We start from the raw sequence: 25,242 nt of genomic DNA on the forward strand, positions 1-25,242 counted from the left end.
ATGTGGAATTACTTCAAATGATACTATACAACTGGTATAACATTAATATTTACATTGCATTTATTTATTTATTTACTTTTTTTTTTTTTTTTTTTACCCGTTCTGGATCCTAAGTAGCATAACGACCTGCTGCGTCTTATCCAGAGCCCCTTTTGCCACCACTTTTCAGAGTTCCTGAAGGGCCTTCACAGCTACCGTAGCGGTCCCAGGGCCCTCGAAGTCCCCACTGTACTTCACCCCTACAGGCAGTCCCCTACTTTGGCTGTCCAAACTCCTTAGACCAGGGGATGGAATTAATTTATTCACACACATTTTTTTATATACAATAACCTGCACTGGTCGAATGCCCTCTAACATTTCATTTATTTTCTCTGTTGCTGTTTATTCTCTTCTTGAATATCTGTACAGATTTTGGAAAAGGATCAAACACTACCCCTGGTAAACTGTTCCACTCCTTCACACCCTTCCCAATGAATGAAAATTTACCCCAATCGCTTCTGCTAAAATTCCTTCTAATTTTATATTTGTGGTCAGTCCTGCCGATATAATTATTTTCCAACTGAAGCCTCTCACGGATATCTCCCCATGCTTCTTCTCCTGTATAGGCTCTATATAATCCTGTAAGTCTAGTTTTCTCCCTTCTCTTACTTAAAGTTTCCCACCCAAGTTCCTTTAACATTTCTGATACACTACTCTTTCTCCTGAAATCCCCTGTTACAAATCTTGCTGCTTTCCTCTGCACACTATCTATTTCTTTTATTAGGTATTCTTGGTGAGGATCCCAAACACTGTTTGCATATTCCAATAATGGACGAACCATACTCAAGTAACTTTTTTCTTTTAATTCTTTGTTGCATCCTTTAAGTAGCCTCATTATGACATGTAATGATCTGTATGCTTTCCCAACAATGTCATCAATATGACCCTTCCAGTGCAAATTACTTTCAAATCTCACACCTAAGTATTTGCACTTGCCATCTTTTGGGATAACTACCTCATCCAAAGTATATTCAAATTCAGTTTTAAAGCTCCTGTTTGTAAAAGTTGTAACAGTTGATTTGCCTCCATTAACCTTCATATTATTTTCTTCAACCCATTGTTGGATACTTTCAAGGTCCCTTTGTAATTCTGAACAATCCTCAATGTTGTTTATTTCTCTATAAACAATTATGTCATCTGCATACAATCTTATTTTTGATGTTATATTGTTCCCTAAATCATTTGCGTATATTAAGAAAAGTAACGGACCAATTATACTACCCTGTGCAATTCCCTTCCAAACTTTCTCTTCCTGAGATACATTATTTCCTACTTTGACTTTCTGAACCCTTGAATTTAGAAATGCTTTTATCCAACGTGTAACCCTTACGTCCAATCCTATTCCCTCCAATTTCTTTAATAATATTCCATGTTCCACTCTATCAAAGGCTTTGGAAAGATCTATGGCTATGCAATCTAACTGACCTCCTGAATCCAACTGATCTGATATGTCCTGCTGAAATCCCACCAGTTGTGCCTCACAAGAAAATTTCTTTCTAAATCCATACTGGCTCCTCATGAACCAATTTTTATCATCACATATCCCTCTGATGTACTTCGATATTAAACTCTCCAGAATTTTACAAACTATACTGGTCAGGCTGATTGGTCTGTAGTTCTCTGGTTTCCTTTTATCACCCTTTCCTTTATAAATTGGTATTATTATAGATTCCTTCCATTCCTTTGGTATTACACTATTATTTATGACATAGTCAAAGAGAAATTTTAAATAAGGCACTATGTGCCACCCCATTGTCTTTAATACCTCCCCAGTAATTTGATCACTCCCTGCTGCTTTTCCTTGCTGAAGCAGTTGGATTTCTCTGAAAATATCTTCGTTTGTGAATGAGAAGCTTCTTGTTTCCCTCTGTCTCTCTCCCTCTCTATCTTCTGTTTCGGTTTCCAACTCTTGACAATCATCTACTGAATCTCTAAATTCCCTACTAAATAGGTTTGCTTTCTCAGTATCTGTTAAATAGTGTTCACCCCCTTCTCCCACCATTGTAGGAATTTGGATTCCTTTTCCTTTTTGATTCCTGATATATGAATACAGCTTTTTCCATTTCCCTTTGTGGTCATTACCCTCTTGAAGTATGCCATTCAGTTCCCTCATTAGCTGTTTTCTAGTTTCTCTACTCTCCCTACCCTCTTTGATTTTCCTGTTTACTATTCTACATTTTCTTTTTAATTTTCTTATTTCCCTTGTATAATAAACAGGGTCTGAGGTCATTTTACCCTTCTTAACAGGTACAAATCTCTTCTCTCCTTCCCAAATAATTCCTTTAAATTTAGCCCAAAGTGTATCCACGTTACTCCCTTCACTTATCCAACAACTGAATTGTGAGTTAAGGTAAGTCCCAAATTCATCAACTTTAGTTTTTCTGTACAATTTCTTGTCTTGTGTAACCCTCTTATTAAGCCTTTTTGGTACGAGTCCTACATCCATTATTACAGCCTTATGGTCTCCTATTCCTTCAATTACCTCAGTTTTATCAACAATTTCCCATGGTTTACCCAGGAATACATCTAGTAAGTTATTGAGACGAGTCGGTTCTTGTACTACTTGTGTAAATCCTCCTTCCCAAATTAACTTATTTGCCAGTTTCTGTTCATGGGCTTCACTTGCAGCTCCTTTCCATTCAACTTCAGGCAAATTTAGATCTCCCCCAATTATTACCATATCATTATTATTGTTTTTACAAGTATAATCTATTATTTTTTCAAAGATTTCCATGTCTCTTGCCTCTCTTCCAGGCCTGTATGTTCCTATAATTCCCACCTCCTTCATATTATCACAAACTAATTTTATCCCTAATATTTCATCCCTTTCATCGGTAAACCATTCATGTGAACAGTAAGTTTCCTTCACCAGAATAAACACCCCCCCTCCCTTTTTATCTCCTCGGTCTCTACGATAGACTGTGTACCCTTCTGGAAATACTTCTCTATTACCCACCCCTTCTTTCAACCACGATTCCACTCCTATCACCACATCAGTCTCATAAGATTCCATCAATGTACCGAATTTTAATTGTTTATTTACTACACTTTGACAGTTTACCAAGAGCAATCTCAGACCCCCTTCCTCCCTAAAACTTGACTGTTGCAATTGGGTAACTTGAAATTCCTTACTATCCTGAGTTTCTTTTTCTAGTTGACTGAGCCAGCTTAAAGTATAGCTGGCTCTTTCTACTAGTTTTCCTGGTCAGTATTATAACTCAAGGGAGTTGCCTGTTTTACAGTACATATCTTAAGATTAATAAAATCTAGAACAATATTTCCTATCTTTCGTTTACCTGAATTGTTTAGATGGAGGCCATGTTTTGTATAACAGTATCTCTCAAAGCTGCTGCATTCAATAACCTGAGTATTCCGAAAATGTTTACAAATTTTAACAATATCTGTATTGACCTTGTCCACTTCAATGTTCACACACGAATCTCTACTCAAATCATGCCTGTGGGGCACGTTCACTACAAAAACGTTAGTGTGGGTCAGCTTCCCTAGTGTATGTTTAAGTTGTGATCTTACATTCTTGGCGTCGTCGCGAGCTACGTCGTTCGTCCCACCGATGATAAGCACTGCATCGCCGCTCCCGAAGTTCCTAGTTGCTGCTTCTACGTTTTCCACAACCCTGCTGATAGAAGCTCCTGGATATATTTCTCCGGTTGCTGCTATATTCTCGTCGTTAATCACTCCCGCAATTCCCCTTCCTTGGCTATCACCAAACACAGCTACCTTCGCTGATTTAGGCCTAACTGGGTCTTGAATCTGAATTCTAGGCCTAAATTTCAAACTCGGCACGGCAACAGATCGCGATGATTTGGTTTCACGCGCGCGATCACTTTCTTCCAGGATTAAATTATTTAGGGCAGAAAACCTATTTCTAATGTTTATTTCCGGAAATTCAGTTGTAGATTTCTTCTTAGCCGGCCATCCACGAACTACTTGACACCACGTGCTCGAGTTTGTTACTTGTACCGGTATATCACTCGAAGAATCAGATAATAACACAACAAAACAAGAAAGAGTGCTGGAACCAACCCATAATGGAAGGAGAGAGGAGGGGATCAAGGAACTACGAGGCAAAACAACATCAAAATGACACCAATATTTTCAAAAAATAAAATAAAAATATAATTAATAAATAATAATTTACATTACACTAAATTATGAAAAGAAAGAGAAATTCTGAGAATCAATAATAAAGTAATAGGAAGTATAATAAATTTTCATTAAATAAATAATCTACATGTAAATAAGGTTAATTCTGAAGTAAATAAATTCATTACATTCCCCAAGCTACCCTGGAGCACCAGCTCCTTACCTTACACATTTTTGAAAATATCTACATGAAATAAAATTTAAGATTAACACATGAAAAATGGGTTGTATGGCAAATCAAGGGCCTCTGACAGCAGAGGGTAAGTCTCCACAATACCCACATAAATAAGGTCACCCGACACATCACGTTAAAACACAAGGGAATTTTAAAATCGCTGAAGCACAAGAAGGCTAGGGTGATAAATAAGACGCCCAAAACATATTAAAATAGAAAGAGCCAGCTAACTTCACAACACCGAGACCAAAAAACAAAATATGGTATGAGAAGAAAAACAATTCATTGTCATCCACACAGAGCACGTACAAGATGCTGTTATCTCGACCGATACCATGCGCAATAATAATGAGTTACATAATAGCTAAGCACAAGAGATAAACAACGAGATATGAGATAAGACCAGACCCCAAACATGTCATGCTATGGCTGCCCAAGACCCTTGACTAAAATCAGTAGACGTTACAAGTGCATTGTTGAAATATGATGTAAATATTACGCGGGATTACACACATAATTAAGTAAATATCACCTTAAACACCCGCAATAGAAATAAAACAAGGAATTCCAACCCGATCCAAGAAATAGGTACCCATGAGAAATTAAAATTTATAAAATCGATAATAATAATAATAAATATTTTAAAAAATTTGAAAAATTAGTGCAGCATAGCATTAGCTCGAAACACAGACAAAGAAGGCTGAAATACACGAAAGGATGCACAAAAAACAGAGAATCACAACACCAAACACTGGGGCAAACACAAACACAGCAACATTAGCGATACAAACCAAATTTTAAAATAGTAACCGCACACTCATCCAAGAAATAGCACAGAAAAGTTACACATATACGCAGGTAAACAAAGAATACCTGGGAAAGCAATATTAAATCAATGCAAATGCGAATTTCAAAAGTTACACAGACAATAATGACCTTCACTGCTACACAGGATGCTCACTTGAAACTAGAACACACTAACACCAAACTTAGTTAAAATTCAACTCATAGTTAAAAACACCACTTATAATGTAAATGACACACCCCAAGAAAACAACATTAACACAAATAAATTAAAACAGCGTTCTTACAGAGAGGTCATATGACTGAGTAACCACTGTGTTTCGAACTAACACTAATACACTCCCTAGTAATTATATAATTAAACTTGCATACTACACCACATGACTATTCTAATATAATAGAAGAATATTAAGACTAGTACAGTCCCCTGCTGGGGTTCTTAGCCAATACCCGAAGGTAGGTTCATAGTTTTTTGTGTCGGTAACCACTCCATTATCAGCAGTCAACGTCCGCTTTCGTTCAAGCCAACCAGTCGACAGGCACACTCAAATCTAGGCCACAAGGAGCGACACCGTCCAGCCTCGCAACACGCCCTGGTGGGCTCCGTGAAACACACCTTGCGGTAGCAAAGCACGCACATAGATAGCGCAAGATTACATGTTGCTGTCCACAGTATGATCAAACACACTAGGTATAACTTGAAGGAACGTTACGCGCCGTCATGTCCCAATAGCCATACATACTGTTACCGAGTTTTGTGGATGTGCAGAGGTGAAAGAAGGTGCGGGGGTGAACAGGTCTCAAAATACGAAATTAAAGTTAAGATAAAATTTAACAAGGTTATATTTTCTTTTCAAGATTAAGAAATAACAAATGGAACAGGTACTCAGTAGCCGAAACACAAATCGATAATGTACAATTACAGAGTTACAGAATTTGGGCTCCGAGAGCCAGGCACACAATTCTTGAGCTATAAGCCCAACCTTACGATATACAGAATTCAACAAAGGGGCAGAAGACCCCAATCATGCCCAGGAGCACTTGCTCCCAATTACACAGTAAAGCCTCCTCGAGGCGCGCAGAAAACAAAATTTTAAGAAAGAGCAACCCGCTCTTAAGTTCAAGCCTATCAAAGGCCACACCAAACTCCACTTTCAAGCTGTCCTCCAAGGACATGAAAACAGGGGTAAAAATACTCAACCTACTGAAGCCTATTAAGTAAAGAAACAGGTCAATTACATGGCCTCTAAAATACCAACTTGAGAGGAGGCGTTCTTGCACTCCTACTACACTTTATTTAAAACCTACTTGGCGCTAGGCCTCTAATGCAAGGGCTAATCCCATACTAAAGAGGTGACTTATAGAAGGAGACAATTTATATTACGTTAAGGAAGAAACGGTTGAGAAAATAAGTTCACATCAATGCAATATGAGTGGGAGCTCGAGAGGGTTAAGCACTCTCTATCCCAATATGTAGTTTAAAAAGATCGAATAGGTACCAAGTGTCTTTACATTTTAGGGGAAAGTTACATGGTAAAAGGCTTCGGACCTGCCCCGAGAGTTAAACTGCTGAACTAGCAAGAAAAGAAGTTATTAAACGGCCATTACCTGGTGGTTGAACTGCTGCCCGAAGAAAGAGGCGCTTCCCGCCCCCTGCTACGTACTTTACACACTGATAGATGTTACTGAAGTGGCGCGGAGACCCGAAAATCAGCAGTTTATATACCCTCGTGGAAAGTTGGAGGCGTTTCAGGAATGAGGACACCCGCCCACAATCATTTTATTGGCTAACAAGGAAAACCCCTACACTCTAAGAAGAAGAAACACATTATTGGTGGAAAATTAATTACAGAAATTCCTTATTGGTCGAATTCAAAACTGGCGGAAAGAAAGGGTTAATATTGCCAACTTAACCAATAACTGAAAGAAATTTAACAAAGAACAAACTTATGAATTCAAAATTTCTCCAGAAACACAGTTCTTTCACTTCGCACTAGGGTGCATAATTGTAGTCCTTCAGTAGTGCCATCTGGAAGAGAATGTCCACACTTCTTACTACAGGCAAAACAAAAATACATCGAAAACGACCCAGTTCAGAAACTTCAAAATTTACAAGTAGAGACATCTTCTGAGAAACTTGAGAATTAACACAGTAGATAAAGTTCAGACTTCCTCCAGTAGAGGAGTTTCAACTGGCGCAAAGTTTGAATTAGCGGTGTGGAGGTGTACCACCCGGTACACATACAATGGGTAGTCTTATCATCCACTTAGTCACATAGTGTTGAATTCCAGTTTCAAATAGATAATGGCAATATTACCGCTCATCACATCGGCACATTGTCAATAAAGCAGAGTCCAACAGTAAAATGCCTAATTCACAAAATGTTACTTGTGCGGATAGTGCACACAATTTGACAAGTATCGCGTAGACATATGATAGTCCAAATTATATTACATTATTAATGTTTCTTGTGCATAATAATGCCTCAGATTAAGTAATCCCCCATAAAATATATACACTGTTTCTAAACTCAAAGGATGTCTTCCCTCAAAAAGATGCAGTATAAATAGAAAACAAAATCAGAGCCATTACACATTCTGCTTGACACCTTTTGTAGGCGTAGGAATGTGGCGACCCCATCGCCCGGTAGGCAACCACTACAGTCAGCCTCTTGAGTATTGGTGGGTAAACCGTAGATCTAGCTGACATAGGGAAATGCTTTTCAGGCACTGACCATCTAGCACAAAACCGAACACTTGCGCAAAGATGCACGGTAGGCCCAGCAAGCCAGTTGTAAGCATATTTTATCGCTTTCGAACGTAAAAAAGAGCCTTGGATCGAAGTTATTACCTAATGTGACACAGTCTTTGAGCTGATCTATCAGGTATGACAGCCAACAACATTCCGATGATAGATTTGTAAGAAGAAAAAATTACGAATTGGGACCATGAATATATTGACCCTAACTGGTAAGACCGAAGAACTCGTAGACATGATGCAAAAGAGAAAAAACATATCTGTATTGGGTCTGAGCAAAACAAAATGGCGAAAGTGAGGTAGCAAGGTTCTCAGAGGTGGCTACAAATTACATTGGTTTGGACTGGAAAAGACGGCCAAGAATGGTGTGGGATTTTTACAGACAAAAGGTATGGATACCATGTCAGAAGTTTCCTACAAGAACAACAAGATCATAAAATTAGTCAACAAATTATGTGATTGTACAAGTGTATGCCGGCCCCATGGTGTAGGGGTAGCATGCCTGCCTCGTACCCGGAGGCCTCGGGTTTGATACCGGCCAGGTCAGGGATTTTTACCTGGACCTGAGGGCTGGTTCGAGGTCCACTCAGCCTACGTGATTAGAATTGAGGAGCTATCTGACAGTGAGATAGCGGCCCCGGTCTTGCAAACCAAGAATAACCGCCAAGAGGATTCGTCGTGCTGACCACATAACACCTCGTAATCTGCAGACCTTCGGGCTGAGCAGCGGTCGCTTGGCAGGCCAAGGCCCTTCAAGGGCTGTAGTGCCATGGGGTTTGGTTTGGTTTGGTACAAGTGTATTGCACCATCCTTCAGGGAAAACATCTTTCCTGCGCCATATCGGGCGACCAATCTAATGCTCTGGCTATTTTCCCCTTTCCTGTCTATATCACGTTTTGGATTCAAGTGAATGGATCAATGCATTAAAAAAATGATGCTAAGTGTTGGCAGCTACATTTGTTTCCATTAAGGCAGCTACATTTGTTTCCATTAATCGGGACTAAATAATTCATTTTGCCAATATAAGTTCCGATTAAAGCAATTATCTCCATTCCAGGTTTCCTTATTATCATCGAAATCTTCTCCGAACTGCCACGCGACACCTCTCAGGGATAATTAACATGCATCAGTAAAGTACATTTTTATCGTGAGATCAACTGCGAACCCGCATTTCCTTTCGTATAATTTACCAGCAATACCAACCATCCGTAAACATCAATGAAAAATCATCGTCCAATTTCAATCAACCAAGAAATATTCATGTAAGAATTCAGTGTAAACTTATCTACTATAAATATGAAAATAAATTGCAATAATAAAAAATTAAATGTAAAAATTCTTGATTTATTCATTATTATGAATTGCTTGGGATGAATTAATGGGGAGAAATAACATTGAATTACATTGATCGTCTTTCCTTTCCAAAAGATAAATCAAAATTGTCTTTGGTTGAGCTTAATCAATCTTCCTGTTAAATAAATATGTTATGCACACTATAAAAACAAAGAAAAGTTTGCATAATTTCATAAACCTTAATTATCAGTCACATTATGTAACAATCTTGTTGGATATTCATGGAATTAAAGTATCAAGAAAATTAAAAATGTAATTAAATTCATAAGCAAATAAATTAACATTAATTAAAATCAAAGTTCCTAACCATCAAAAATGCCTAGGCCCTATGTTTATTTGCGTTAAATTTATATCTTGTCATCGCTTTTTGATTGTCTTCTTAAATTGTAATGTCAGCAGTGTAAGCTAAGTTCCAAAAATTATAGCTCAAAATTGCTATTTTAAATATATTTCGATTCATAAAAAAAATATCAATCAGTTTGACTATGTTGCTAGACAAATATATCCATATTATATCCTAAAACTTAAATGTAGGTATCGTCTAATAATAGATTATCATCATCCTATCAGGTCTTACATTTATCAAGATTCATCTTCGTATCTAAGTTCAGTTACTATATTATTGAATTTTAAAGAATATAGTTGGTGTCAATATTTATTTATCAATGGCAGCGACTTAAATTAAGAAGATGCTTCCTCTCCTCAAATCATGGCTTTGACACAACAAATACCAAACAATACTCATTAAAACGTGTGAAATTCTCCTAGAAGAAATCAATTTTACTCCTAAAATATTTATCATTTGGAAGTTTTAATCTGAAGACTGTATATGGTTATCAACCTACGGATTCTTTGACGTATTTCATCGTAAGAATATATTATTAACCCAAAAAATATCTTATGTTGCTATAAAATCATGCTTCAGTGGTTAGTATCACATCGTAATTACTACCAACAAATCTTAAATATATAACTCTCTCCATATTTCCAACCGTAAACATTATAACTTCGCGTCATTCATAACCACAAATATTCCCCAATGAATATTTATTCATATAATCACATCAACACGTCAATCATATTCTTATTTACCCATATAAATATCAATCATTTCTTCCTACGCGGCGTTTCATCTCAACACTTCAATATCAAACTACAACGATGCATTTATGGGTTAAATTTCAATCCTAATACACATAATCACACTATTTTGAAAAAGAAATACATATATGAATAATGTAGGTTCATATTTACTCACATGTAATCACGGTACAGCGATAACCAAGTCTTAATAACTTATGAAAACATCTATCTTCTTTCTGCATTACAGCTGGATTATTTCACATTATGTACGTCACTTTTCTTTGGTAATCGTCGAAACATCATTTAAAATCTCTCCATAATTGACTATAAGCATTCCTACATGAGGGCATTGATTCACGTACTCGAAGATTACCTACACCCATGATTTACAAATCAATTATGGTAACTTCTTTGCGAAGATCCTGCACATTGGAATCGAATCTTGAAGATATAAAATAATGACCCTCACAAAATTACATTGTTAATATCTACGCACTACATCTAATATTTGAACATTTATAATTACTGTGAATAAATTACATGACATGGAACTTAGTTTTCATCTGCTGATGTTACTGGACTGGACTAGATTTCAATTCGGTCTTCTATGGTCTGCGGGCTGGCTCCAGGCAATAGCTGTGTCATAAACTGGCAGTAGCATCCAGATACGGGCTAGTAGAATCAGCTGGGCGGCTTCCATCAGTGGTCAGTCCCATGTCAGATGTAGTTATTCATGTTGAGGCCGCTGTTTACATGTGACAGAAACAAATTCAATACCACCATTAGTATCATAATACAGTCTTCCAATATTTTATTCTGTATCTAAATTATAGTTCTTTAAACGGGTTATTCTACCAAAATTCAATGATAGCTTTCAGTAACAGATTTTATAAGGTAATCTAGTTAACTATTAGCCTTTCGTCAATATGCTTTGAATATCCGATATATTATTTCATTAGATGACTCGCACCAACTTTCGGTTTAAGCTTCGGCTACCGAACCACTATTTATTCTCCTTTCTCAAATTTTCCTCCTTATCAGCCTTGATATTACGTTGGATATTGGTGTAAGCCTTTTCTTTAAAGTTATTTGATATACTAATTCTTCTGCTCTTACTCCGTAGAAAACCTCTTTCCTCTTTACGTGACGATTTTTTTTATGTTGCGTGAAAAATCTTGTTTCGATGCTCAGCGTAATTTTTTAATTGTTCAGTTGCTATTTTAACAATCTAAAACATTCTGCTTCTTTTTTATCACGGCCTCATGGATTCTACAGGTCTGTATATCATACTTCGTGACCATGGCTTATTTAATTTGCCAAATTAGCATTCTTTTCGGCATATTCACAGCTTCTTAGATTTTATGTGTCCGTATTTTTATTATTACGAAATCACGGCCTATGTCCGTTCATTCTTCAGATACATTGCTCAACTATATAATCTGTCATCTTACTACGGTGCATGGCAAATATAGATGTTGTAATACCTCGTTTTACTCATGATCAGGGCAATGAAACGGTACAGTATGCCCCACAGACTGGATGCAATGCTGATGATAAAGAAGAATTTCTTCAAGACTTAGATGATGTAATCGATGAAGAAAAAGTAATCATTATTGGAGACCTAAATGCACAAGTTGGAGCAAACAGACAAGGCTGTGAGAAAATTGTTGGGCCACATGGTTTTGGAAAGAGAAATGCACAAGGTGAACAACTGATTGATCTTTGTAGAAGAAATGGCATGATTATCAAGAACACTTTCTTCAAAAAACTGGAGACCCACAAAATAACAAGGTATAGCTGGGATGGCAAACATAAATCTCTGATCAATTATGTCATCACAAACAAAGGAACAAAGGTGGGGGGGAAAGTATGGGCAGCGACCATAGATTGCTGATCATGGACTTGGACCATATGACAAATTTCAAAAGAATACAAAGAAGAAGAAAAATAAAGACAAGGAAATTAGAAAAATCTTAGTTCCAGGAAGAATATCAGAATAGAATACAGCAAAACCTACCATGGGGATAAACATTAACAGTAGAGAAAGAGTGGAAAAATTTTTAGGATACGTTTGTGGGAGAAGCTAACGAACTCTGTGAGTTAACAGGATTAACCAAGAAGGAAAAAGAGACACCTTGGTGAAATGACAAAGTCAAAACAGTCATGAAAGCAAGAAACCAAGCAAACAATGCTAGATCAAGAAAAACAAAAAACTATCCAAGATCACGTAAGCCAAGAAGTTAGTAGACTACACTAACTTTATAGAACAAAGAAACTCATAGTTAAGAGGGTAGTAAGAGAAGAGAAGGAAAAAGCATGGAATGAGTTTGTGGATAAATTGGAATTAGACAGCAGAGGAAATAGGAAATTATTGTACAGGGTAGTCAAGAACAGAAGGTGTGAACAAGAGGATATAAAGGCAGTGGAAGGGGATAATAGAACCTTAGTGCAAGAAGATGAAATCGGGAATGAATTTAAGACCTTTTTTGATAATCTCTTAAATGGAGTAGCAAGCACTACATCAGTGAGGAACCCTGTACTAGTAACAAGGAAATTAGAAGCATAGAACCCCCAATTACATGGCTGGAGATAGAAAAGACCATGAAAAGTAAGAATAAAGGAAAAGCAGTTGGAGTAGATGAGTTAAGTACAGATATGTTGCGAGCAGCAGGAACTCCAGCAGTCCAGTGGTTATATAGACTCCTTAACACAGTATGGCTGGAAAACACTATCCCAGAAGACTGGAAGAAGGGTATAATCATACCTCTTTTCAAGAAGGGGGGGTTGACAAAAATGCATCAACTACCGTGGAATTACTCTGCTCTCTCATGGTCTAAAACTTCTGGAAAAAATCATAGAGAGTAGATTAAGAGAAATTGTAGAAGCTCTATTGGAAGGGGAACTATATGGTTTTAGGCCTGGAAGAACAACTACAGACCTTATCTTTGCTATCAGGATGTTAATGGAAAAGCACTGGGAAAAAGGGAAACCACTTTTTCTACTATTCCTAGACATCGAAAAGGCTTATGATAGCGTACCATTGGAGTTTATCTGGAAATGCCCAAAAGAGCTGGGAGTTCATGACAGTCTTCTTGCAAAAGTGAAGGTCCTGTATGATAAAACCAGAAGTTGTGTAGAAGTGGGTTCTGGGCTGTCCAGATTGTTTTGAAATGAAGAGAAGAATGCAGCAAGGCAGTGCTTTGTCACCAGTCTTATTTATCACTGTGATGGATGGCATAATGAAGGCTTTCAAAGAGGAAGGAGTAGCCGGACTTGGTGGGCACGGGAGAGTGTGGCGTATGTTCTGTGAAGCTATGGATCCTGCATGTCAACAAGGTTGTGTCCAGGCAGGAGGTGCCTCAGTTCTGGTCTGCGCAGCGTTCTCGTGGTCACAATTAGGCCCCATCATCCAGCTGCAGGGATCGCTGACAGGTGCACATTATGAGGACATTCTTTCAAAACATCAGCATCCCTTTCTGGCACTTAAGAGTACCCTGATGAAGATGCCATGTTTCAATAGGACAATGTGCCATGTCACTGCTCGATGGTGGCACGCAGGTGGTTGGAGGAGCACTTCAGTGAAGTTGCAACCATGGATTGGCCCTCCAGATTCCTCTATCTTAATCTAATCGAGCATTTATGGGATGCTTTCATTGCTGGTGTTTGCTCCATGAACCCCGCACAAACAATCTAGACCAATTGTGGGTATCAGTGCAAGATGTGTGGGTTCAGATCCCTCCTGAATGATTCCAACACCATGTTGAGTCGATGCCTCGCCATATTGCTGCCGTTTTGAGGACTCGCGGAGGAGCCACTAGTTATTAACATCACATTCAGTGTCTTCCCATGACTTTTGGCCACTCAGTGTATTACCACAATGGTGACAAATATTAAGGAGCCAGTTGGTGACTGGCCATTGCTCCTTAGCACTCCTGTTTTCTCCCTTTATGCTATTCAACTGCAACATGATGTGTCTGTTCTTTGAATAGTTCTACTTGATGCATTGGTGGTCCAGGGCACTTGTTTCCTAGTTTTTGGCATCAATGTTACACTGCTACATGGTAATTTTAATGCAGTCTTTGTACCTCTTCCTCTAATCTTCAATATTTTCTTCTAAATGGAGTTTGTACTTGCTATGGGATGTGATGCTTGGACATGTGGACCATATGTCCAGCCTATCAAAACGGTCAGGCTAACATTGCCTCTACCGGGCGAGTTGGCTGTGCGGTTAGGTGCGCGCGGCTGTGAGCTTGCATCTGGGAGATAGTGGGATCAAAACTCACTGTCAGCAGCCCTGAAGATGGTTTTTCATGGTTTCCCATTTTCACAATCAGAATCAAAACTACAATGGACTTATGATATAGGCTTTTGGGCTTACGCCATGTCAAGAAAATAAGGTGAAATTCTTAATGTTTCACAGAGAACTTTGCTCTGCATCTTCAGAAGAAAATCTCAATTGCCCACAAGAAAGGTTCCTCAGACAATGAGATTTGAATTTAGACGTTATAATAGAAGCAGTGTGCTCATTCATCACCAGATGGCTCCCCGGATGCTGTACAACATTAGCATTCGAAACGGAAGCTGACAGAACCATCAGAATCAGTCTGAGAGGGTCACATGACAGGTGTACACCCATACGAAAGTTTGACATTGTTACGAGCCTGGAAAGAAACATGTGGCGATGAGGAACGTACAAATTAGGAAAACACCAAAACGAAATAACAGTAGTGAAGGGACAGGGAAGGGAACTACCTATGTAAATCCTTAATGGCTGGCAACTACATATTACTTAATTAATAGCCAGTGTCCCTGTTGAAATTGTTAGGATATCTACGTATTTCCACAGCTTCCCGTATAATCTTGGACCTGTAGTCTCTAGTGTGGGGAAGAGCTCGAGCATCTTGGAACACGACATCGTGACCCGACGATAGAGCGTGCTCAGCTATTGCTGATTTGTCTGGCTGGTTGAGACGAATATTTCATTCATGTTCCTTGATACGAGTACAAATGGACCGGCATGTTTGGCCAATGTATACCTTACCGCAAGTACAGGGAATTTCATATACCCCAGGATGTAGAAGTGGGGACAATTTGTCCTTGGTTTTGCCCAGACTGTGAGCAGTTTTAGTGACGGTGCCAAACACTGTTTTGATATTGTGTTTGTGGAGGACCTTGGCAATTCGATCTGTGGTGTTGTGAATGTAAGGCAGGTAGACAATTCCCTTCACTTCTTTCCTCTGTGAGCTTTGCTTGGTCATTTCTCTGGGATGCAGGGCTCTATGAATCTGCAAATCGCTGTAACCATTACTCTTGAACGTGACTGTGAGTGTGTCCATCTCCACCTGGATATTTGATGGCTCACAAATTCGTCTCGCCCTCTTGGTGAATGTCGTGAGAATACCTTGCTTTTATGCTGGATGGTGGTTGAATCCGCATGAAGATAGCAATTTGTGTGGGTAGACTTATGATAGACGGTATGTCCTAAAGGGGCATCCGGTTTCTTTCTTACTAGAACATCCATAAAAGGAAGGTATCCGTCCGACTCCATGTCCATAGTGAATTTAATTGAAGTATGTTGCTGATTTAGGTGGTTTAGAAATAGATGCAGTTTCTGAAGACCGCCTGTCCAGACCGCAAATGTATCATTTACATACCTCCACCAGATCATAGGTTTGACGGGCACCAAAGCAATAGCCTTCTTCTCAAAATCCCCCATAAAGAAATTAGCCACAAACAAATGTTGGTATACTGCTCATAATTTTTAGAGTTCTCAAAAGTCACACTCACACTCGACCATACGTCAAACAGTTCATGATACATTTGAATTGGTCAGTGGAGAAAGGTACTAAGTCATTTTTTCTTAGTTTTCAGGATAAATAAAAAATGAATTGGGAATAAAATACTGTGCTGAACAAAATATTTTGTTACCATTGGATATTTGGCTTGTCATGATTATTTTGCCCTTAAAACTGATATATTTAAAGAGGGATTAGAGAAATTTTTTTTTTTTAAATTAACATGCCTACTGTAGTTCCTTTTTTCTATTGCTGTTGAAATTTAACATATTTTAGATAACATACTCATAAAAGTCGTGTATTTTTACCAGCAAATTGTTTGATCAAATAAGTGCAAATTAGCACAAAGTAAACTAAATTATTTTATTGCATGTTAATGACCTAAAAAAAAAAAAACATAGAAGAAGATCTAAATATTATGATGCTAAGTGTTCTTCAAAGAGAAGTCTTGTCTCAAAACATGTTCAAGCCACTTCACAAAACAATTGAATCATTAATACTTGCAGTTGGAAACTTCAATATCTCCTCATGAAAGGAGCTTTGCGTCATCTCCTTGAACGTATTTCACCAATTTCCGAATATCTTCGATTTAATTTTCATCTTCACATTTCCTTCATAATAAATTCTTAAGAAATTCCGGTACATACCATATTTTTTACCAGGTTAAAGGAATGTTTAACGTAACCATTTATAAATGTATAGGCAGTTAGTTTTGTTGAATAATACACATATTGTTTAAACAGTGCTCTGCAGAAGATCTGCTGCTACTCATTGCAGGGTACATCACTGTGTGCTGTTTCTCTAGACAGTACATTTTTCTTGTAATAACAAGTGTTATAGCTAGTCTTAGTTGCCACCTTATGGTGGAGAAAGGAACTATGTCACTGACAATTTCTTTCTTCTCTTGATAATGAAAGTTGATATCAGAGTCCTCCCTTAGAATACTATGCACATAGTTCCTTTCAACACATGACATCGTGTCTTGATCAAATTAATAATTCATGAAAATATGAAGAAATGCAAAAAGTGACTTAATTCCCTTCTGTACCAACCAAAATTTTGTGCTTCATTTATAGATTTTGTTTAAACAAAGCTGTTGGAGGGCATGATAGCAGAATGATATCTCTGGCTTCTCACCAAGGTAGCAATGATTCAAATCTAGGTCAATGCATGTGGAATTTTTGAAGTTAAGTCACATCCCTGTGTTTCAGATGCTGCATAAAACTTGAGATACCTTGGATATGATTGTATTATCAATAGTCACAAAATGTCCAGGCTTCTTTTCTTTTCAAACAAAGTACGTTGCACAAAGGCTTGTGTCTGGTTGCAAGTGAATGCAACATACACTTCTTACAAACTGTGATAACCACAATCCATGAATAATTGACGTGTCGCTGCAGTACCTAGTCTACATGCTATTGGGCAAATAGATTGAAATTCAAGTGTGATTAAGACAGTTATGTTCAAGAAAATAATTGTAAGCAAGTTCTCCATGTTCACCTTCTTTCAGTATCAGGTTAATTCAATCAAATGCAGAAAATTGTCTTGGCCCATGAACGACCTCGACAAACTGCTGGTTGAGTTTATTCACCACAGTGAACAGTGATTACATTCTAATGCTATCACAGTCCATTACTTTAAGAACTGGAGATCAAATAACTGTGGGGTATATGGCCTTTTCTTTAGTTCTTCAGCAGAGATATTCTTTGCAGTGTTAAGAAATATTGCTAATTGTAATTTTTTATTTTGTTTTGAGTGCTGTGACAGAGAATATAAATGTTTGTTGCAGTCAGGTTCGTTATTGATTTCTGGCTCCAGGGACCACAGCCTCATTGCCTGGAACTTGGAGAATGTCCATGAAGACTGTGATACATTTTCTCCAACTATCATTAAGAATGCTCATGATGGATGGGTGTGGAATCTCGCCGCAAAGCATGATGTGCTTTTCTCATGCTCCTGGGATGCAACTGTCAAAACCTGGCAGGTTGAAGAGGGGGGTCTGCATGAGGTTTCTGCATTCCCGTATGTAGATGCTTTATCGTATGTAGAGGGCTCAGAGCTATAGTGGATCACATTGATCTCTGTGAATTTAAAACAAAAAAGTGTTACGTTCTTTAGTCTGCCAAAACTAATTTTGAAAATTACATTTATAAACTATCTGTGAAAGAAAATACATGGTAACAAAATTATGCCCAAAAAGTAAACAACTTGATTAAAAAAGTGACATGTTTTGTTCTTGGAAGAACGTCATCAGATTTTATCAAATCACACTCAGATATATTTAGAAATGTATAAACATGTTTATTTCTACTTAAATCCTTAAAAACTTGAATTTTGGAACTGTGTCCTCACTGCTCTCCACCCTAGCATAGAATGCAATGATTGCATTAGGACTTCATTAAGGTAAATTCCAAAATTCAAGTTTTTTAGGACTTCATTAGGGTAAATTCCAAAATTCAAGTTTTTAAGGATTTAAATAGTGACACGTACTGCCACGAATACAATAGTATCATCAAAATGATGGCCACTCTATCCCTATAATTGTTAGTTGGGCAGTATCAAATTTACTGTGGGCAGGAGAAGGAAACACTAACAATTATATAACATGTCAGGAACATGAACAAGATCAGAGAGAACACTTACCTTTAAAGAACACCAAAAATTCCTTCTCCAAATGGAAGACGAACTGGAGCACATTCCCAAAGAAATAAAAAAAAGAGGAGTGAGTAAGGGTTTGCTGCCACTTTGGATCGATTTCATAACTAATTTAGCCCAAATGACGCTCACAAATATATTTTTAATACTAATTTAATTATCAGAGAGATTTAAATTTAAAGACTAAAATAAATAAATAAATAAATAAATTGAAATAATATGTAAAATAATCATAATTATTTTCTATGAGAAAGCAGCAGTAGCAATTCATACCATAGCATGTGTGAAATAATTTTTTAATCGTAATTGCCGTGGAGAATTATAATGCATTTTACCTTAACGGAGTGTTATAGTACAGTGTAACTTGACTGATAATAGTAATACAGTTTACCTGACGGAGGTGTCCTTTTGAATAAATGTTGAAAATCATTTAAATGCAACAATCTTTCATTAATTCTACAAAATCAGTTACATATTGTTTAATAATTTTTGCCTACGGCGTATTTGGTCTTCACTGGATCTTGATTAGTTTGAGCATGGTTTAAGACTCAAACACAACATTACGAAGCTTGAATGTGTATAATTTACCACTTAATCACCCAAAAAAATCATGAAATTAGCAGGGTGATATTTAAAAAAATCACCAAACATCGAAGTATACTTCACATAACAAATCAATCATAATTCAAATAGTAATACTGGGTTAGGTTGACATTACAATGAATGGCAATGCAGGAGTCTTGCACACGCCCATATACAACACAGCAGACATTCGAACTGTCGCAACATGACAATGGACAGAATTTAAGGACCCCAAGCTAACGTACATAACAATTATAGTGAAAGTAACAACAATTAAAGCTTTGCATTATTTTGTCTCTTTCTTCATCTGTTAAGTTTTCTGATTGATTGATTCTAAACATGCTCTTCAAATCTTGGAGGAAAATCAGAACCTTAATAAGTGTGTTAACTTGCCTACTATCTAATTTTCTGATTTAATAAGAGGTGTATCTTCTTCATATTTTTCCTTTATCCTATCCTGAGGTGGTGGTGTTGTTGTTATTGTTATTATTATTATTGTTGTTGTTATTATTATTATTATTATTATTATTATTATTATTATTATTATTATTGCTAGGATTTTTATAACCTAAAATCACCATAATATGCACAGAAATAAATGCTCTTTTGACCTAAAACTTACCAAATATGCACAATAACATAAAAAAATATGACCTAACAATATTATATTTGAGGTAAAATTCCAGTTGTAAAATCAATTAATAAGTCAGTTTATGACAACGAGCCATTTATTTATGAATAAAATGCACAAGAGAAGTTAAACTATGCAATCTGATATTGTAGTGTCCTTATTTTATTAAAATTGTTAATACATAGTTAACTCATGCTACAATTATTTTCATGTGCTTCTGTATCTTCAGTTTATGAGCCCTGAGTTGCAATATACAATTAATACCTTGTGCAAATTTTCAAATAAAAAAGATTTCATATTTTCAGCCAACAAAGCCTTGTACTTTGAAAACCTTCATTCTACTTCAGCTGACACAAGAGGAGTATATTTGAAATGAACAGTATAATTTGAATCTAATTCTATATGATTAAGAGAAAACTTCTCACCCATTAAAATCATTGAAATGGAACATAATGTATGATACCCTTTGTTTCTTTCTAACACCTTTTCCATTTTCACATTGATGCAAGTGCGATAACAGGTATAACTTAAAAACAATATTCTTGCACCCATGGGAAACTAATGTAGATATCGAGCTCTATTATTAGTATTATTATTATTATTATTATTATTATTATTATTATTTTACGATTGTTGGTATGTTATTATTATTGTTGTTGTTGTTGTTATTATTATTACTACTTGTATGTATAGCTATGAAGTGTACATCCATTTAGTATTTCTATTATTATTACGATATGATCGTATTGCGTGTGAGGTTATGAAACGTGTTGTACATAGACATTGATATCAGTTCCATTAATGTAAATACGTGTAAATTAATACTATAATTTATTCTTGCCTGTATATATAAATTGTAATCCATAATTGTGGAACACACTGTAACTTCCAGAATGGTAATAAGGCACTAGAACATTTGAGAAGATTCTGTACACTATTTCTATGTATTGGACACTCTGAAACATTCAAGAAGGTAGTTTCTTATGTAACGTATCTTTCTGGAAATCTGGCCAGATGTATATATATATATATAAAGAGACTATCTTGATGGTGAAGTTAGTTATGGAGAGTTACTGTTGAATTACTGTTGAGTTGTGGTTTGGAAGTCATTGACAGTTATTGGTTGAAGTCGTGGTATAGCAAGGTTATACTTGCGACCACGTGAACGGCATGCTTTTAAGCAGTCAACTGTTTTATTTGTGTTTGAATGTTGTCATCTTGATGTGCAGCGATTGGCAGTTGTCCTTAACTGGCAATTTGTGATGTGAATGTTTTGTTTTTGACAGCAGTGATTAAGGTTATATGTGTATATTAATTTGTAAATATATGTGAAAATATAATTGTATCAGCTGACAGCATCTCATGTGCGTCTTTGTGGATACGTTAACTGGCGACCGTGGACAAGACTATTGAATCTATTGGACTCTGAAATGAAGAACGACCAGAAGACCGTGGTGATGCTTAAACAGTTTACTTCATTCAAGACCAGTTTGGAAAACACGAGGAATACATCGAGGCCTAGGTGGAAAAACTCGAGGAGAAAATTGGGGCCCAGTTCAAGACCGGAGTGACATCAGAAGAGGGAGCCAAATACCCAATTACTGGACAGGAGATCGGAGTACGACGCAGCCCGCAGTCATGTTCGATCTGAGAAGAAGCTGTGGGAGAGTTCGGCGGGCGCGGCGATGTCCACCAGCCAGGAGCCGACTGCAGAGTCCGGCTGCGGGAGGGGGCGCAGCACCGATGGAGCGCCGTGGGTGTTCAACGCCGAGACCAAACAACCAGACGACGCAATGGTGAATGGGCCGTACCAGCATGAAACTAAGAGCAAGGCGCTCGACAGCCACAGTAAGCTCCTTGGCACCGTGAACTGTCCTGGGAGGATGTTCAGCGTGGAGCAGAACTGTGGGGAGGCTCAGACGATGTCCCAGGAGATGGAGGCGGCGATGACAATGACACAGCCAGTGCGACCCCCTCTATGAGACGGAGAACCAATGGGGTCCAAACCGACAACCACCAAACGAGGGTGCCACCTGACACAACACCAGGTACGGAAAACCAGTGGAGCTTCGCATGCCACACAAGAACCTGTGGATCACTATCACCAGGAACGAGGACACCGTCGACTGGACCCAGCGGACCCACCATGGGAAGGTAGTGGTCCCCGATGGAACTGCCAGGCTGCGAACTGTGGACTTTGACAGTGCCAACAGGAGAGCTGTGTGACTGAGGTAGTCTGTGTGTGGTTAAATGGTTGGGACCAAGAGAGTGTAACAAAGTGTGGAAATTGTTTCAAGTTACAGGGGGGGATATTGACGCAAGTGCGATAACAGGTATAACTTGAAAACAGTATTCTCTCACCCATGGGTAACTAATGTAGATATCAAGCTCAAATGTTGTTGTTGTTGTTGTTATTATTATTATTATTATTATTATTATTATTATTATTATTATTATTATTATTATTATTTGTACCGGTATGTATAGCTATGAAGTGTACAACCATTTAGAATTTGTATTATTATTACGATATGATCGTATTGTGTGTGAGGTTATGTCATGAAAGTATTAGTGTTATTATTTACGTAGTCGAATGATCATATTGTGTGTGAGGTTATGAAACATGTGTTGTACATAGACATTGATATCAGTTCCGTTGATGTAAATACCTGTAAATCTTACCTGTATATCGTCGCTTCACCGGTAAAACGTATTCCACAAAGCTCTTCCTATCTATTATTCTCCTTAAGACTGGTCACGTCTCCCAGACACGTATGGATACGCAGTCCTTCAGAACAATGTCCGTTCTGCTCGTTTTCCTATGCTGATGAATAAATGAAAATGAACCTTACGTGCATTATACATTAGGAGTGCGTAAATACGTAATGCAAACGTACATCCTATAGTACGGTACAGTAAGATCCATTTTTCTTTACACATGGGCATAGGAAAATGAACACAACAAAATTTGTTCTGATGGACTGCATATCCATACGTGGCTGGGAGGCGTGGCCAGTCTTAAGGAGAATAATCGATAGGAAGAGCTTTTTGGAATACAACCTTTTACCGGTGAAGCCACGATATATAAATTGTAATCTGTAATTGTGAAACACACTGTAACTTCCAGAATGGTAATAAGGCACTAGAACATTTGAGAAGATTCAGTACACTATTTCTATGTATTGGACACTCTGGAACATTCAAGAAGGTAGTTTCTTTTGTAACGTATCTTTCTGGAAATCTGGCCAGATATATATATAAAGAGACGATCTTGACGGTGAAGTTAGTTATGGAGAGTTATTGTTGAGTTGTGGTTTGGAAGTCATTGACAGTTATTGGTTGAAGAGTCATGGTGTAGCAAGGTTATACTTGTGACCACATGGACGACATGCTTTTAAGCAGTCAACTGTTTTATTTGTGTTTGAATGTTGTCATATCGATGTGCAGTGATTGGCAGTTGTCCTTAAATGGCGGTTTGTGATGTGAATGTTTTGTTTTTGACAACAATGATTAAGGTTATGCGCGTGTTAACTTGTAAATAGACATGTATATAAATAATTGTACCAACTGACAGCATCTTGTTTGTGTCTTTGTGGATACTTTAACTTCTTGCCCCACTTTACCACAAACAACAATAAATTTATTCAGTTATTTTCACTTGTTTTATCTGCTTCACTAGTGGCACTTCTGATTGCTCCATAGCAGTTATAGTAGCAGGAAGAAAACCAAAATTTGATTTGATATATGAACGTTGACCTGAAATGTCAGAATTAGGCATTAATTCCTGGGCTAGTCCAATTGAAGCGGCTTCACTGCTATCAAATAAATCAATGATACTTTTCACAATGTTGAAGTTGTTGCAGTAATAGTTGCAGAATTCAATCCAGGATCCCCATCTTGTCAAAATAGGAGAAGGCGCCAAGGGAATGTCTGGAGCTAGCAACTTAAATGGTGCAACATGTGAAGGGGCTTTCAAGAACACCTTCTTGACACACCCAATCAATTTATCAACCTCACTGAATTGACTACGAACCTCTTCTGCAACTCTGTCTAAGGCGTGAGCTAAACAAGTCACATGCACCATTTTATGATATAATGCTTTTAGTGATTTCTCAGCTTTCACCATATAAGGCGCAGCATCCATTACGAAGAGCAGTACATTGTCATGTTGAACGCCTTCGGTCCATATGGCACACACAGATCTGTCAAACAGTTTATTAATGGTAGAAAAATTGACTTTTTCTAAATGTTCACAATTTATTAGAAACTTTTCACGTGGGCCATCTTCTCCCTAAGTCCCCACAATGACATTTGCAATATATCTTCCCATAGAGGCTGTAGTTTCATCAGTTGATACCCATATTTTCTTATTTGCAACCTGGTGTCTGATTTCTTGCATAGTTTTTTCGTAGCTTTGGCTGATGTAGTCCTTTCTTAAAGTGGAAGGATCGGGAATTCACAAAATTTTGGATGATTCAGCTTATTTAAGGGAATGTCAGCAGAAAGAAAGGCTGTACAAAGCTCTTTACAAAATGGTGAATAAGATTGGTGAGATTCTCCAAGAAGCATTTGCTGTAGTGTGTTTCCATTTTTGATTCATTGTACTCCACGTCTGTGTTTTTCTGTTGCCACATGCTGCTGAATGTTAAATTACTTCTCCGCAGTTGCTCTTATATCGCACAGTTTACAATATAGTATTTTACCATCACTCGCAAACACTTTCTCACCATATTGAGACACGAACTATTGTAATTTTACTCGAATACTTTGCTTCACTTCAGGCATTTTTTCAGAACTGTACTACACAGTACACACACTTCTGACTTCTACAAGATTCAGTAATCTCTGAGACACACCAGATTACAAAGGACAGGCTTAAGTAGCCACCTGCTCACTGTTGCGAAAGGGTAAAGTCCATATTGTGAATTTCACAGAAATACGGGAGGAAGGTAGGTTCTTACCATTGTAACCTTTACTACAGTGGTTACACAAAAACAAAGCACTAAACACAATAAAGGGGGGAAGGTAAGAGCAACTACACAATATCAGAAACCACTACACACTCAGAGAAACATTGGCTGAAATTACGTGGATCTCCGCCGACCAAAACATACGTAAATATCAGTAGGGCCAACTAGTGGACAATAAACCAGAAAAGTGGAAACAGCTGGGACTTACCGAGGGCATGGACATGACTTAGATT

The 25,242-nt window shown here is 37.5% G+C and overlaps 1 protein-coding gene across 1 annotated transcript in view; it reads left to right on the forward strand.

Annotated features, from left to right (window-relative positions):
• The window catches only part of LOC136872627 (F-box/WD repeat-containing protein 9), a 244,320-nt gene that overhangs the window by 181,623 nt on the left and 37,455 nt on the right, over positions 1-25,242 (forward strand). The window contains exon 7 of the mRNA XM_068227228.1: positions 17,961-18,193. Coding sequence (XP_068083329.1) covers positions 17,961-18,193 — 233 coding nt within the window. The remainder of the gene's footprint in view (positions 1-17,960; positions 18,194-25,242) is intronic.

Source organism: Anabrus simplex, chromosome 4, assembly GCF_040414725.1.
Source record: "Anabrus simplex isolate iqAnaSimp1 chromosome 4, ASM4041472v1, whole genome shotgun sequence".
In the NCBI taxonomy this organism is placed as follows: domain Eukaryota; kingdom Metazoa; phylum Arthropoda; class Insecta; order Orthoptera; family Tettigoniidae; genus Anabrus; species Anabrus simplex.